The sequence below is a fragment of the Agelaius phoeniceus genome, chromosome 9, assembly GCF_051311805.1.
Source record: "Agelaius phoeniceus isolate bAgePho1 chromosome 9, bAgePho1.hap1, whole genome shotgun sequence".
NCBI lineage: Eukaryota > Metazoa > Chordata > Aves > Passeriformes > Icteridae > Agelaius > Agelaius phoeniceus.
In genome coordinates, this window is record NC_135273.1 from 27,530,381 (window position 1) to 27,545,768 (window position 15,388).

At 40.6% G+C, this 15,388-nt stretch overlaps 1 protein-coding gene across 5 annotated transcripts in view; it reads left to right on the plus strand.

Moving 5' to 3' along the window:
- Positions 1-8,810, plus strand: part of GRID1 (glutamate ionotropic receptor delta type subunit 1) — a 485,558-nt gene extending 476,748 nt beyond the window's left edge. For all 5 annotated transcript variants that reach the window (XM_077183338.1, XM_077183339.1, XM_054637706.2 and 2 more), the window contains one exon: positions 5,286-8,810. In XM_077183338.1, the coding sequence (XP_077039453.1) occupies positions 5,286-5,714 (429 nt within the window). In that variant the 3' untranslated portion in view covers positions 5,715-8,810. The remainder of the gene's footprint in view (positions 1-5,285) is intronic.
- Positions 8,811-15,388: the final 6,578 nt, after the last annotated feature.

Sequence of the window (15,388 nt, forward strand, 5' to 3'; positions counted from 1 at the left end):
GCCCATATTGGCTGTGTTTCTGAAATTTTAGTCCTTCTGGGGTCAGGGCCATCAATCTTTTTCTTCTCCAGTCTAGTGTGCTTTTATTTGCATGTGTTGGATGTCGATGCAACTTATCACAGTTTTGGCATAGTTTTAGCATCACATTTCTGAAGATATTAGACTTTCCTGTTTGGGCATTTGTCTTCCTCTTTTTGCCTTGATGGAACTGCTTCATCATTTTGTAGCACTTTTGTGTCTTGAAGTGGCTTTTCTAGAACTCTGTGATAAGCTCACAGAAATCACAAGTGAAAAACCAGACACCACAATGGTGTCTTTAATTAAAATATTTTTCTCAAAAAAGTTTTCACTTGGAAGATCCCAAGTGTTGCAAGCCAGTAAGCTAAGCAGTATTACCATTTAATTAATTGTATTTAGAGGGATGTAGGCAATTTCTTAAAACCATCAGCCAGTAGCTCCTTTCCAACACTCTTGAATTTGATCACGTTCACTGACTCCAAACCTCCCAATTGGTACCATATTCTTTCAGTATGACTGCTCACAGGCTTTATTAGAACCAACTGTCAAGAGTCACAGAAAATAAGCTGGGAAAAAAAAAATTGATTACTCTGTAAATGATGGTGTCTGCATTATGTTGTCATAATTTCACTCTGTGTGAAAAGGGCAGACTTGGTTAGTCCTCAAAGGGAGTCATAGTTTCTTGCAGGTGTGACCATGCAGGTTTACTCATTCCCAGGTAATTCTGGTGAGCGTCCTCCAGATGCACTCCAAGCCAGGGTGTGCTCCTGCTGTCAGTCATAGGCCACTGAACCTGTTGCTCATGAGCAAGTGCTTGGGATGTATCAGAAACCTGCCCTTCTAAGGCCCTTCCAGAACTCAAACTCACTGGGGGATGTTGACATTTCACTTGGTATTTATGCATAACAGAATTTCCTGACCAGGAGCAATGGTTGTTTAGCTGTTTTCCTTAAGCTGCAGAGGATAAGCCTGGGTGTATAATTAATTTTCCTTACACGTTTATTTCCTTCACTGATTAATTTCTTCAACTGATCTATTTGGAGTACAACATTAATATTGAAAATAGAATTATGAAGCCAGCAAAGGAAAACTATTTTATCTTCTCCTGGCAACACAAGCATATACTTGTGTCCAACACAGCCATAGATGAGAAGTGAAGTTGAATTGGCATGAAATGTCTGAGATGTGACATGTTTATAATATTAACTAAATTTTATACATTAAGTGCAAAAAAGATTTGTTTTTTACAAATTACTGATCTTTAATGAGAAGCACAGAACCAAAAAAAGAATAGAGAACATGGAGCTGACAATGGATAAAACATAATAACTTTTAAGATTTCTTTTTCTGGCTGTATTGCCATTTAAACCTTTCTCCATTTATCTTGTTCGTTTTCAGTAACATATGCTATGTTACTGAATTTCCCAGAAGAAAAATAAAGGGAAAAAAAAAGATTAGGTTTACAGAATTTACAGAGTCTGAAAGGTTGACTTGTCACATAATGCTATCCCAAAACCTCTTCTTCTGGAAATCTTAGATTCAAAGCAGTTTTATGGTGTGCAATGACAAACTAATCTTTTCAAGGGTTTCTGAATTTTATCTGGGGTTTTTTAAAAGGATTTGAAGAATCATTCATTCACCATTAAGATAGTCTCATACAAACCTTGACATTTAGTTATTTAGCTGCTCTTTTCTAATAAGACAAAGAAAAAGGAAAGAGCCTTTAAAAATGTGATTTTATAAATCCTCAGAGACAAGTTGTTTTCCATAACCTTTGCAAACATTTTATTTTGACAAGGAAAAGAGGGAATAATGTGAATTCCTGTTCTGTTGAATGCCTTTAAAAACTTTTCTTTGATCTTAATAAGGCCAGCAAGTTGTCCTTAATGCTGAAGAAAGAGAAGTAGGCAAGTGAAATCATCACCCCTACCTCTTAAAGAGATCTTAAAGAGAGTTTACTTCTCTATGTCCTTCACAAAGTGTTCTGGTGTAGATGGAATGGGATGTCTGTGTGCAGGAACTGGTTTTAATCTTTATTGAGAATGAAAGTTTTAGCACAGTGAAACATGAGTTTGTGTTGTGAAACATAAGCAACTGCAAATCCACCATTTCCTGAGGCTGCTGTCCCAGGGTGGGCTGTGCATAGCAGAAGGCCTGTCAGGCCAGGAGAGGGGAACATCCCAAAGGATATGGAATGTTCCTTAATGATCCCCATGGTCTGCACCCAGGGATGTGTATTAAGAGCATCCCAGCTGTGGCTCTTCATGTTTACATCTAAAAGGGCTCAGCTAAATATTAATTCAATTAATCAAGATTAATTCATGCTTTGAATTTTATGCCCTTCTGTGCCCAGATGCTCCAAATGAAGATCCTGCTTCATTCACGAATTTATTTTCTCTCTGCAAACAATTAATGACTGCTTGTTGCAATTATTGAAACCTTACCTTTCCCTCTGGGTTGGCTTTATCAAAGTCAAATTTTACTTGTTCCACTAGCAAAGCAGGATGAATACACTTAGGATGTACTTGCAATCAAAAAAAAAATTAAAATATAAATAAAACATTGGTGTATATTTTCTCTTGAAATGATCTGAAGAAGGCATTAGTATTTGGCAAAAGCTCAGAAAAATATAAATGAGTCATGAACATTTTGCCAAAGCCTCATTTAGGAATATTTGCTCTAATATTTGCTCAGTTCTAACCCGAGTTCTCTTTTGTTTTCTTATTTTGTAGTGGAGGCTTGACAAGAACATGAGTCCCAGATACCCAGAATGGCAGCTAGGAGTCCACATGCCAGCTAGCAGCAGCATTTAGAAAATACACAGTACAGGGTACCTAAGGAGGCATTGCATAATGGGCTTCTGGGAGTTAGCTCCTTAGACACAGCATCATCATGTGTGGTGCTGGCTGCAGTTTGTACACAAGCTGAACTTTACAGCAAGCTTTTGTTGGCAAACAGGTGAGGAAAGTACAGCAGTGAGTGGTTGGACATCTGTTCCAAAGGAACCCACCCAGAGAGGTCGAGATTACTCCCACTGGGAATAATGGAAGAACTTTTCTCACGTTTGCCCCAGGTCTACAATTTTAGTTCAAGAAAAAGGAGCTGAGGAAATGATGAATTAAATCCATGTAACCCTCTGGCCACTGTGCCATAAATCCTTAAGTTTCCTTTCCTAGAGTTTAGGGAAGAATGTCTGAGTTATCATCAGCTTAGTGCATTGTCTAATGTGTTGAATGAAGGGCCTGACAGGTCAGGTGTGTTTGTTGTCAGGAAGGACTTAATAGAGCTGCAGGGGTTATCTGATCAAGTGTTGTGTGATCCCTTCATGTCAAAAAAGTTTAATTTTTATTTTATTATCCATTGATTTGTCTCTAATTCAAAATTATCCGATTAGAGGATTTGGCTGAAAAAGCAGGATTTTTAAAAAGTTATTTGTTTCTTTGGTGAGGAAGATTATATCCCCAGGTTTCTGGGAGCTTCACTGGGATTTTGCTGAATTTATGACAGAAATTAAATAGGAATTCATTTTCCACTGATTAGCAAAGAATTTGCAACATGCAGCTCAGCCCTGTAATTGTGGAGCAATTGTATTCCATTTGAAATCAATATGGATTTAGCCTAAGCTAAGGACACGGGTTTGAACTGTACATCATGTAACACTAATTCATCTCCAAACCCATGCAGGGATCAGCAAATTCAACGGTTCTTGAGTAATGTAGAAGGGGTGTTAAATCACAGGGTTACAATTGAATCTGTAGTTGACATTGACTGGAATCAAGGACTTTGGAGTTGGCTTGTCAATTTACAGGGGAAAGCAAAGTTGCATAGCAGAGAATACCACTGGAATAAGATTGTAATTCTCTGTGCTCCACCTGAACACCAGTGATGAAATATTAAAAGGGAGTGAGTGGCAGTGACACTTTGTACTTCATTCACAGAGCCTGGACCTTGGTATGAATCAGTAAGGCAGCTGGTGTTGTGTTAAACCAACATTTAAGCCCAGGTTGACCTTGAGCAGTCAGGGATTACTGGTACACAAAAGTTTTGGGTAGTCCTGCTCCCTAGGTTCGAGCTTTGCTGTTCTGAGTAATGTAATTACAGGTTTGTGTTGGACCAGGGAATTTCTCCAGTTCCAGGATTGTTGGGCTGTTATGCTTTGCTGCTATTCTTCTGTGTGTTACACTTGCATCAAATAACTACAACTGCAGTCATAGCTGTGCTTTATGAAATGTAGAGAAATTATATAATGTAATACCTTTTTATTGGCAGTACAATGCTAGCTGTTAAAAATCAGTCACACACCATCCCAGGTGGTTGACTTCACCCTGCCAATTTTGTTGCTTCCCAGTTTGAGCATCTTGAATGCTGTACTGAGGTGATAAACAGCCCACTGTAGGTCTTTGCTACTTCAGGATTTAAAGACAACTTTTGCTGTGTTTCCTCATGGAAGCTGAAGTGTGTTGAGTGAGTGGTTCTGACAGACGGATGAAGACACCACTCTGTGAACCTTAGGAAACGCATTCTCAGAAGCTAAAGACCAACACTGTTTTCCTGAGCTCTGACCACAGACAGACTTTTCCAGAAGCCATGTCAAGATGGCAGACAGCTTACGGTCTGTCATGGAACTGTTCCATACTCAAATGCATAGTTCCCTCCCCTGGGCTCCCAGAGTTGGCCTCTCTCAGTGCTGCTCCAGTGGGTTTCTGTTCTGTGCCGCACAGGTTACCCAGAGCCTCCTGATGGGAGGGCAGGAATTCATCATCACCACAACCCCTGGCCAGTAGATTTCAATGAAGCAACCACCCTGAAGTTAGGGTTTTTTTACTGACATGTTCTTTAGAAAATGCTCTGCAGATACATGAGATAGTGGTGAGCTGTCATGTGGTGACAAAGGGCCAAGCTGCCCAGTGGAATGTGGAGTCCCAGGTCATTTGTTTGCCTGCTATAGGTTTTTTTCTGAGCTTGTGCAAGGTGAGCCAAGGGTGTGAGGGATGTGCTGGTGCCTGATGCCAGACATCAGTTTACCTCCCAGGAGGATGGGATTGACAACATCGGGAGCTCCAGCAGGCTGGGATTGAGCCGGTGTTTTCTTCAGCAGGTTTCTCATCTGGAGATGTCGCCAGACCTAGAGGTTTTGCCCAGGCACAGTTGAAATCCAAGTGATGTAATGAGTGATCGGCAGCTCTGGTCACACAGAGGAAAGGAAGGGGGCCAGATGGGGTTGGACATTGTGTTTGGACTGATTGCTCTGGTTTCTTCCCCACTAGGACAAAGAAGTGAATCTGGAGCAGGTGCACAGACGCATGAACAGTTTAATTGATGAAGACATAGCCCACAAGCAGATCTCCCCAGCGTCCATCGAGATCTCGGCGCTGGAGATCGGGGGCATGCAGCCAGCCCAGACCCTGGAGCCGGTGCGCGAGTACCAGAACACGCAACTTTCTGTCAGCACCTTTTTACCAGAACAGACAACTCATGGTGCCAGCAGGACACTGACAGCTGCCTCGGGCAGCAACCTGCCGCTGCCCCTGAGCAGCTCAGCCACCATGCCCTCCATACAGTGCAAACACAGGTCACCCAACGGAGGACTATTCCGGCAGAGCCCCGTGAAAACCCCGATCCCAATGTCATTCCAGTCCGTGCCGGGGGGAGTCATCCCAGAAGCGATGGAGCCCTCGCACGGAACGTCCATATGACGAGAACAAACAGTACAAACAACCAGCAGAGATTTTTAATACAAAATTTAAAAGAAACAAAAAAAAAAAAAAAAAAAAAGAAAAAGAAAATGAACTCTTACATTTTTCTTGTATATACTTGTAAATAATGAAAGAATGAAGTGGGGTAAAAGTGTATTTTGAATATTCCCAATTTTCGAAGTAAGTAAAAAACAAAACAAAAAACAAACAAAAATGTATGAATGACTTTGTAAATTTTGTTCTATATGAATAAAAAGGCAAACTACTTGTGGTCGTTCTCAAGTGCCAAAGAAGACCTGTTACTGGGACTGAGGGCCATACTTTTCTTTTTTTCCCATGGATTTCAACACTTATTCCCTTACAGGTATGGTTTTTTTAAGAGCAAAAAAATTATCTCTTTCTTGCTAGAAAAATTCACCATACTCAGATTTCTCCTTTCCCCAGAACCCTGTTTTATAGCCAAGATGACAATTCACTCAGAGAACTTAGCAGCTGGTATTAGCATAGCAGTAAAAAATGCTTTAAAGGTGAATTATAACTCAAATCCAACAAACAATAAACAGAGAACATTTTCCTTCTAACAAGGATTTAAACTTCCACACAGTTTCTAAATTTAAGCACAGGATTATTGGAATGTGGTTTTACTGTCAGCTGTGCTGTGTGGCTCTTTTTATTTAACTTTCTATGTTTTGTTATACATATATATATAATATATATTATATATATTATGACATATATATTATATATATAAATGCTTTGATGAACAACAGGTTTTAGGTTAAGGGGAAAGCTTTTAAGAAAAACTGCTCAGCTCTTTTTTTTCTTGTGTACATGACTGAAAATGGGGAGGAACCAATGGAGTGAGGCAAAGAGGAACTGTAAAGGCAGGAGATAATGGCACTGCAGTGACTGTGCCCTCTGGTGCCATCTCTTTCTTTAAGATTTCACTGAATTTGTTGTGTAATGGATGCAATGCTCCCTGTTGAAATCATATCCCTGAATGACAAGACTATAAGCACAGCTCTGCTTTTTTTCCATTGATTTTGTAAAGAGAAACATTTTAATGGCCATGTCTATAATCTTGGTAGAAATGGCTGTACAAAGCCTTTTTTTTTGTCTGTGAAACAGAAGACAAAGATAGAGCAACACATATTGCTTATTTAATGTCTTGTCATGCAAATATTACCAGTGCAATGTCGTATGACAAGAAAAAACCAAACCAAAAAATCTAACACATTGTTTCCTTCCCAAACTGAAGTTTAAATGCCAAACATAATGGATCCCTGTTCCCCCTCCTACTCTTCATGGACCATCACTCTCTTTCAAAATTGGGATAATTTAGTGTCTTCTCAAATTTTTCCCCAATACCAGGTTGTAATTTCCCTTTGCAGCTGGATTTCTTCACTTTATTAGAGCACTGCTATTTGGAAAAGGCTGTAGATCCTGGTGCGGCAAAATCACTGTCTACATTAGGGTGAAAAATTCTGTTTGAACAGAGGTAAAAATGCATTCACATCCCAGGAAAGTCAGCAGGCAATCTGGGTCAGGTTTCTGGGTAAATAAACATTCCATTCACTGCTCCTAATTTGATTTGCATAATTACACAACACATATATTTATGGGGTGATTAAAGTCCCCACATTTTTACATTTCTACTTTAAGCAGTAGGGAAGAAAAGTCAAACTGTGACATAAAACCAGCCTTATGGAAGAGTATACTCAGCCTAACACTTTTTAAATGAGTAATATTGATGATGGGCTTAGAGGAGGAGTATTCTTAGAGGGATTCATTTGTCTATTGTCAAGCTGGTTTCTCATGAAGATGGTGCAATTTTGTAGCTTGGCACAAATTGCACTATTTGCTGACTAGATTTATGCTATTTGGAGGTTTGGCCCACAAAAACTTTGGATTTTTGTTCTTCTTTTGTCATATTATTTTTTCTATTTGTTGTCTTAACAAACCTATGGCCACAGGAAAAAAAAATCTTCAATAAATACACTAATTAGTTATGGCAGAAATAGCTGCACTAAAAGATTATGTACACACAGAAATCTGTAAAGATGCTTTGGATAAAGAGTGCAAGGATTTTTGTTGGAAAAATCTCTCATTTTGTGACCAATTTAAGATTTTAGCAGCAGCAGAGGAACATGCTGTAGAAAAGGTGCAAGGAGGTGCTTGAGTGGCCACAAGGGTGTGATCTGTTGTGGCACACAAACCTGCTGGAGGTGTCCTGAGCTGCTGCTGAGCTGTTACTCACAAAACATGCTGCTGACTTGCTGCAGCAAAGCCCAGAGCAGGGGCTTGAAACCCTCTTTTACTAAGGCATCTCTGCTTTCATATTAGATCTTTTTCATATTATAGACTAAAGCACTGTAATTTTAACTGACCTGCATTTGTGGAAAAAATTGTGAATACGATATATTTTGGGGATAAACTTTAGCATTCTTCATATTCAGTGTTCTCCTCCTGGCTTACTCTTGCTGTGTGCTGTAAAGTTTGGAAGTGCAGTCTAATTTATCAGTGATGTTAGAGCTCCTTTATTCTCATGCACAGGATATGACTCACCTGTTTGAATGCTTTTCAGGACTACACTTGTGATGAGCAGCATCTTGAAGAATCAAACCACGCGGCTCTCTTTCAGAAAAGTATTTAAGCATGTGTGAGCCCTGTGGGGAGCACCTGCTTTGTGCACAGGTGAAGTGCATTGCTGATTGATGGTGGAGTTAAAACACAGGTCTCAAATTAAATATGTGCCTAATTTTAAGCAGGTGAGTGAGCTGGCCAAACTCCCTGGGACTACTCAGCTGCTTTAAGTTAACCTTAAGTTTTCAGTGCTTTGCTGCACCAGGGTCTACACTGCAGAACTAGGAATCTGCCATGGATCTCTCACTGTCTAGTAATTATTTGTTAATATAAAAGTTAGCAAGTCATAGGTTGAGCCTGTCAGCCCTGACAGGAAGCTGTTAAATCCTTCATGTGCTAGTGGTTTGGTTTTAGATTATTGAAGCAAATCACCAGGTTCTCCTTGAACATAAACAATGTTTCTTTCCCCATAACTTTCAGTTTTCAAAGTAAATGCAGAATGTATGATTTTCATATCCTGTCTCCTGTTTTATATTTGTATCTTCCTTTTGACAGATCAAAGCATTCACTTTCTCTATAATATGTATTCACCACACACATGCATATATATATATATATATACATGTGCAATTACTCACAGAAGAAGTGAGAAATATAATTTCCATGTGATGTAAATGAGCATAAGGTGAAAGCTCTCACAGAGCTGTGCTTATTTACACCACCTGCAGGTTTGACCCTTCACCTTTAATATCTGGCAAGTTGAAGTAGAAAAACTGCAGCAGTTTCTGAAAACTTTGAAGACCAAACTGTGCTCTGGTTTTTCAACTGGAACTTCCCTGAGTGTACTTAAAATAGGGAATAATGTGTGACCCCAAATATCCCAACTCCTCTGGAATGTTTACATTGCAAAGGTGATTGAACATGAAATGTACCTTCCTTTTATTGTGCTCTTTTGATGATGAGCTTTCACAAAAGTGACATCTGTGGCACAGCACTTCTAGCCTGTCTTGTTCTACCAACCCATTAGTTTAGAAATTACTTTCTTACCAAAATGTGACTCAGTTTCTTCTATTTGCTTGCAATCCATGGGCAATCTGCTTTCAATCTGAAGAATGCATTGCTCTTATTTCTTAGTATATCATGTTTTCCTATTGCAATGGAAAAAAAAAAAAAGAGTAATTGTGCTTTTTAATTTCAGAGTTGAAACTTGATAGAATGTTTTTATGCTGAGTTACAACTACATGTGTGCAATACTTGTCTTGCAAAGTGAAGTTCCCAATATCTGCCTTGCTTTGATAACCATTGCTGCATTGTAGGTGAAGTCTCAGCAAAACAATTCACTTTTTCTTAGTCTGCTCATAGAATAAACCACTTGAACCTGGGTTCTCACCTGTGTAAATCAGCTTCCCTCCAGGGAATGGGTCAAGCATACTGAGTTTCAGCAGGTGAAGGTTTAGCTCTTAATATTGGGCTCAAGAGCACTCCTTTCTATAAACTGGGGTGGCTCTGAAAAGGAAAATGTCTCAAAAATTGACCTAAAAGAGGAATTTTATTACAATTTTGAGCATGTAACATGGATTACAGTTTAAACTTTATGCTGAGATTGCTTAAAGAAAGAAAATTCTTCCTAAAATCTTTTAAAATTTTGGAATAGCTCTCTTCTGAGCTTAAAGCTGTTGGGTTGGTGACAAGTGGAGCATTTGGAGGAAATCAATGTTAGTGGGGTGGTACAGAAACCACAGTGTTCAGACCTTGTTATTTTATTTTATTTTGCTTTACTGACTTGAACTTACATTGTGAGCAGCTAAAGAGTGACATAAATCTAAACACAACACATTTGGGGGACCCTGTTGGAAATTTCTCAGAGAAACCACATCCTTTGGCATCATCCTGGGAAAGGCAAGGAGAAAGTCAGAAGAAAACTCTGAAGAAAGGCAAAATTAAAGGTAAAATCTGACATGTGGTGAAGGGGGAGGGAGAAAAGGATGGTTACAACTCATGTTTAGTAAAGCTGTATTACTTGTATGGGAAGCCTCAATTCCATCATACAAGCAGTTGCCTCAGCTAATTATTATTTTTCTTAATTTTTAGGAAACAAATAAAAACAGCATTTGTTCTACCAGAAACAGTCGTTATATTATTTAAGAGTTGAAATGATTTGTTTGGCGGTGCCTGTTTTTTGGCTTGATTGTTGCTCAGCTGGGCAGAATCAGCTGTAATCAGTGATTTCACCCAAAGCAGCTGTGGGCTGTTTGCTGGGAGACACTCCCGGGGCTGTTTAGGGCTGCAGCTGGGACAAATCACCTCAATCAGCTCCACTCAGCTCCCCATAAAGCTCTCACTTCTCGGGCTGCAGGCAGAGTTTGGGCTTTGTGCTCTGAGCTGCTCAGCTCTCTGGATTCCTGAACACGCCTGGTGCTTTCTTCTGGTGTTGGAGGGAAGCAGAACAAAATGTGGGTTCTCCAAGCTTGTAAGGTAACCAATAAGAAAAGCAAGTTGTGCTTTAGCTTTTTACTGAGTTTTGTTTTGTCCTAAATTTACTGTCAGCCTTAATGGAGATTTCTTTTTTTATTGTGGGTTGTTTTCTTTTCTTGCTGTAAGCTTTCAGGCACACTACCTAAATTATTTTCTTTTGTCCCTGCTGAAATTGATAGCTTTCTTTGAAATCAATTAATGCTGGTAGAAACTTCACATTGTGTGGTAGTAGAGCACAACTATGGGAGAGTTGCTTTGTCTTTTTTGCATTTATTTTTATAGGTTTCTTTGAAAGGTGTGTTATCTTTCAGTTACTAGTTCTGTTGTTGTAGTTATAAAGCTCTGTAGTTTTGAGGGGTTCTGTTTGGCCTCTATATCACATAAGGAGGAGGAGAAATCCTCAGACTCATAAATACACACAGCAAAAAGGTAAGTAAAAAGCTTAAACAAACAAAAAAATCTCTACCCTTTTTGCTGAAGTTTCAAACCCTTGGATGAGTTGCTGGGACAGAATCTGATTTCTGTATAATGTGCTACCTGTGACTGTAATGTGGATATCCTCTGAAACATTTCTAGGTGAAAGCCCTACAACACAGCTCGTTGTGCCCCCACGTTTTTTCAAGATAAAAAACTTGATTTCAGTTTTTAACGGTTTTGCTACAGTGCTATAATGGAAACTGTATGGGTGGGGAGATGGAGCCTGAGGGTTAATTGCCTACAGCTGTAGGTAATTATCAGTCTGCTTTTAGACTCTGGTTCTAAAAAGTCACTCAGCCATGAAAGGAAGCCTCTTGGAAGTTTTTTTATGTTTCAGTATTTTTCTAAAATTCTTTTCATTGTGTGAAACGTATCTGTATTCTTAGGGAGTTATTTCCAAAGTGGTTGAGTAGAACGCAGCAGAGCCCTACACTTCAGGTGAGACTTGCAGCTAAAAGAACAGAAGGGATTGATGGTGGAGTTTAAATGCACGTTGCAAATTACATATGTGCCTAATTTTAAGCAGGTGAGTGAGCTCCTTGAACTCCCTGGGACTGCTCAGCTGTTTTAAGTTAACCTTGAGTGCTCTGCTGCACTGGGGTCTGCACTGAACTGCAAGTCTACACACCATGACAACTGTGAAGAGAGATCCCAGATTTATACAGCCCTTTCTATATATCAGCAGAAAAATAAATTGGCTTTTGTTTAATGTGTTTTTATATGATTTATATTGAAGCAAATCTGTCAAATTAAATACTTATCAGCAGCAAAATATGCCAGCCCACTGAAGTGCTGAAATGTTTAATTGCAAGTAAATCTAAGCAGACACTGAGATGTTTCTGTGTTCAGTCTGCTGTAGTGGCTGTAGTTACAGGTTACAGTGTGCTGTGGCTGTAGTTATAGTCACAGGTTGCAGACCCTTTTTCATGGGGGCACTACTGGGGATTCCAGTTGTCTTGGTTCTGCTTGCTGCCCACTGCCCCCAGGAGAAGGGCCAGGGCTGTCCTGCTGGGGTGAGGCAGTGGCAGTGCCCATGTGTGGGGTTTGCCTGTGCATGAGGATGCTGCTTTGCAGTGTTGGCTCTGTTGCTGGGCAGATAATGGGGTAGGAGAAACTCCTGACGAGTGCTGGGTGTGGGCAGGTAGAGCATTTACAGGCTGTTGAAATTTAGCAGTTCTGTGTTTTAGCTGCCCTTTAAGAGCCAGCCAGGAAAATATATATTGTGATGTTTTGCTTGATCCTAAAGCCAGCTTGGATGATGGTGAGAATTTTTTGGGAGAGTGCTTTGGTCACAAGAGCTTTCAGCTTCCAGTTTGGCAGACACTAAGGTGGAGTGGAGCCCCCAGGTCTATTCCCAGTGGGGTGAGGTGGCATTTCAATGCAGGGTTTGCTGCAAACATCCCAGAGAGCCCCAGAGCAGCCCTGGGATGGGGAGCTGCTGGGGAAAGGGAACTGGAGGCAAGCCTGGGGAGGAGCTGGGGGGCTGCAGGTCTCCAGAGAGGAGGGCTAAGGGTGCAGGCCCATCAGCAAGGATTGGTGAGGCCTGGAAATTAAATGGCAAAAATGCTGTGTTTGGAGTGTGAATGTGCCCTGGCCCATGGACTGGGGAGCATATGAGTTGCTGGATGCTGCTGTCATTCTTTACATGAAGGTTTCCTGAAATTGATGTGATTCTGCATGGTGAAACTTGCTGTTAGACTGGTCCTGGCACAGGGAGAGAACAAGCAGTGGTTGTATTGGGCTGTGCAGATCCTGTCAGGCTGTACTAAGTCTGTGCTGTTGGATTTCCCCTCCTGTTCTGTGTCTGTAGGTCAGCTCACACATCTTTCTGGGCTGTGATTAGTTGTGCAACATTTACCAACTCTTTGGCAGGGGGAATGTGCTTTTACAAGACAAGAACAGTTTCTTCTTGTGCATTTGCATTCCTAGCTTTGTCTTGTCATTCATGTCAAAATGTCGAGCAGAGAAACATATGCTTTCAAATGGAGTTTCTGCAAACCATTTGGATCAATAAGGAGTGTCTGTCTGCATATTTGTAACATCTGCCACGGAGGAATATGAAGCTCTATGAATTCAGTGGTTTAGTAAACCATATTTTACTCCAGACTGTAGCTTGTTGACGTTCAGTGACAGGAAAATATCGCTGCTCTGGGCAATGCAGAGGTCTATTGTAAAGCAAATCCTGCTCTTTGGAAAGTAGATGTTTCATCTTCTGCACACAGCAAATACATGCCATCCTGACAGGCTGGGCCATTAATCCACAGCCATGTCACTTTTGGCTCCTGACAGCTCAATGCAGCTGCTGATCATCCTTGGGCAGCTCTGATGGCTGGTGCAGACAGCAACTTCAGTTATTGTGAGACAATACCTGAACAACTTCCAGGGTTTCGGAGAGAAACCACCTGCCTGAGGACACAAAGAGGGGTTTGGATTGCAGGGAGTCTGGCCACATTCTGTAGGAGCACAGAAGGTGAAGGTTCCCCTGTGCCCTGCCTGGTGAGATTTGGATGCTGAACTATGCCTCTAAGGGCTGGAATATCACATCCAGAAAATGGTGGTGGAAGGCAGGACAGGAGAAGGCTCTCACAACTAGAGAGAGCTGGTACCACAGTGTGGGACAGGTGAACAGCTTGCTCGGCCCCAGAGCAAAACTTCCACCAGGGCATAGGTATTTTGCCCTGAGGCAGCAAAAGAAGAATCCTAGGATATGCTAGCCTGCATATTAAGCAGCTGGGCAAGTCCCAGACCTTTAGCTGTAAAGCTGCTTAGTTCCACGGTATTAAGTGCCATGAAAAGTGTATTAAACCTTTTATTAAGAACTCAAACAGCACACAGTAAAAGCACGCAAAATGCAAAGTGTTAAATTAGACTGTCAATTTAATTACTCTTTATCACCTAATCCCTTTACCTGTGTGGATTGTCAAAGGCAAACCCTTCTCTGCCTTTCAGGGAAGAATTGCAGAGGTCCTGTGGGGGAGAGGGAAGGAGGGGGATTGGGGAATGCTGTCACACAGGCCTGGAGGCAGAGCTGAGCAGGGGCTGAGAGATGTGGCTGTGGTGGAGCAGGTGAGCCTGGATTTCCCTTCCCATTTGGGGAGCAAGGTGTGAGGCACAGTGCCAGCAGCTGGGAATTACAACTCTCATGGATTGGGATCTTGGGTTTTTGGTTTGGCTGAGGCTGGGGAATAGCAATTGGTTCTACTCTGGCACTCTGAGTCGGCAGTGCCTTGGGCAGGAGCAGGCTCAGCTCCAGGCACTGGGGACTGGCAGTAGGTTCACTTCAGTGGCTGGGAATTTAGGCTCTTTTGCCTTGACCTCAAACTGTTATAAGAACAAGCATTAAGACATATTATAAAAAATTTTAAGGGAGAATTATTTTTCCTCACCAATGAAGTGCTTCTTTTTTCAAAGACAAAAGCCTCTGTATATGTGGGAATTGATGATAAGATAACAAGGTATTAAAAAAAAGAAAAAATTTCCTCCTCTGCAGCTCCTGTGCTTCTACATTTTATTTTTTTTTTTTTGCATTAGAGTATATTATTTGAAGTTTTCTAAATTTTAGATTTGATCAAAGCTGACAGTGGAACTGAGGGTCTGTAATTCATCTAGTTGGGAATTGTATAGGATTTTGGTTTTAAATTAGCTGGAGTTGAAAGTCAAAATGATTACTCTGTGAGTTGCAAATTAGAAATGTTCACAGTTGATAAAGAAACATTAAAATTTCACTTTGCTTTTGTTTTTAAAAGAAGCAGTTAATTGGAAATAATTAGCATTAAATTACTCACCTGGCTTTAGTTATGATGGGTTTATTAAGGCATTATTGAGAGATTGAATGCTGGCACATGTTGATGATATTTAGATGTCACTTGCCTTTGTTTTTTCAAGCGCTAGAAAGAAATAGCTCAAGTCTTTTGACAACCAAGAAAAAAGGTAAAAGTTAGTGCTATGATGGAGTCAAAGACATTTAAAATCTTCCAACTATTAAATTTCGATGGGACTTATAAGCCAAACTCTACAGGGCCCCTTTGATAGTCCCTGATCAAAGAAAACAGTTCAACATTGTCTTGTGCTTGTCATGTCAGATGCTTGGGTTGAGATTTCCAAGCTGTTTCACTCTTTTGGATGAATAATTCAACCCC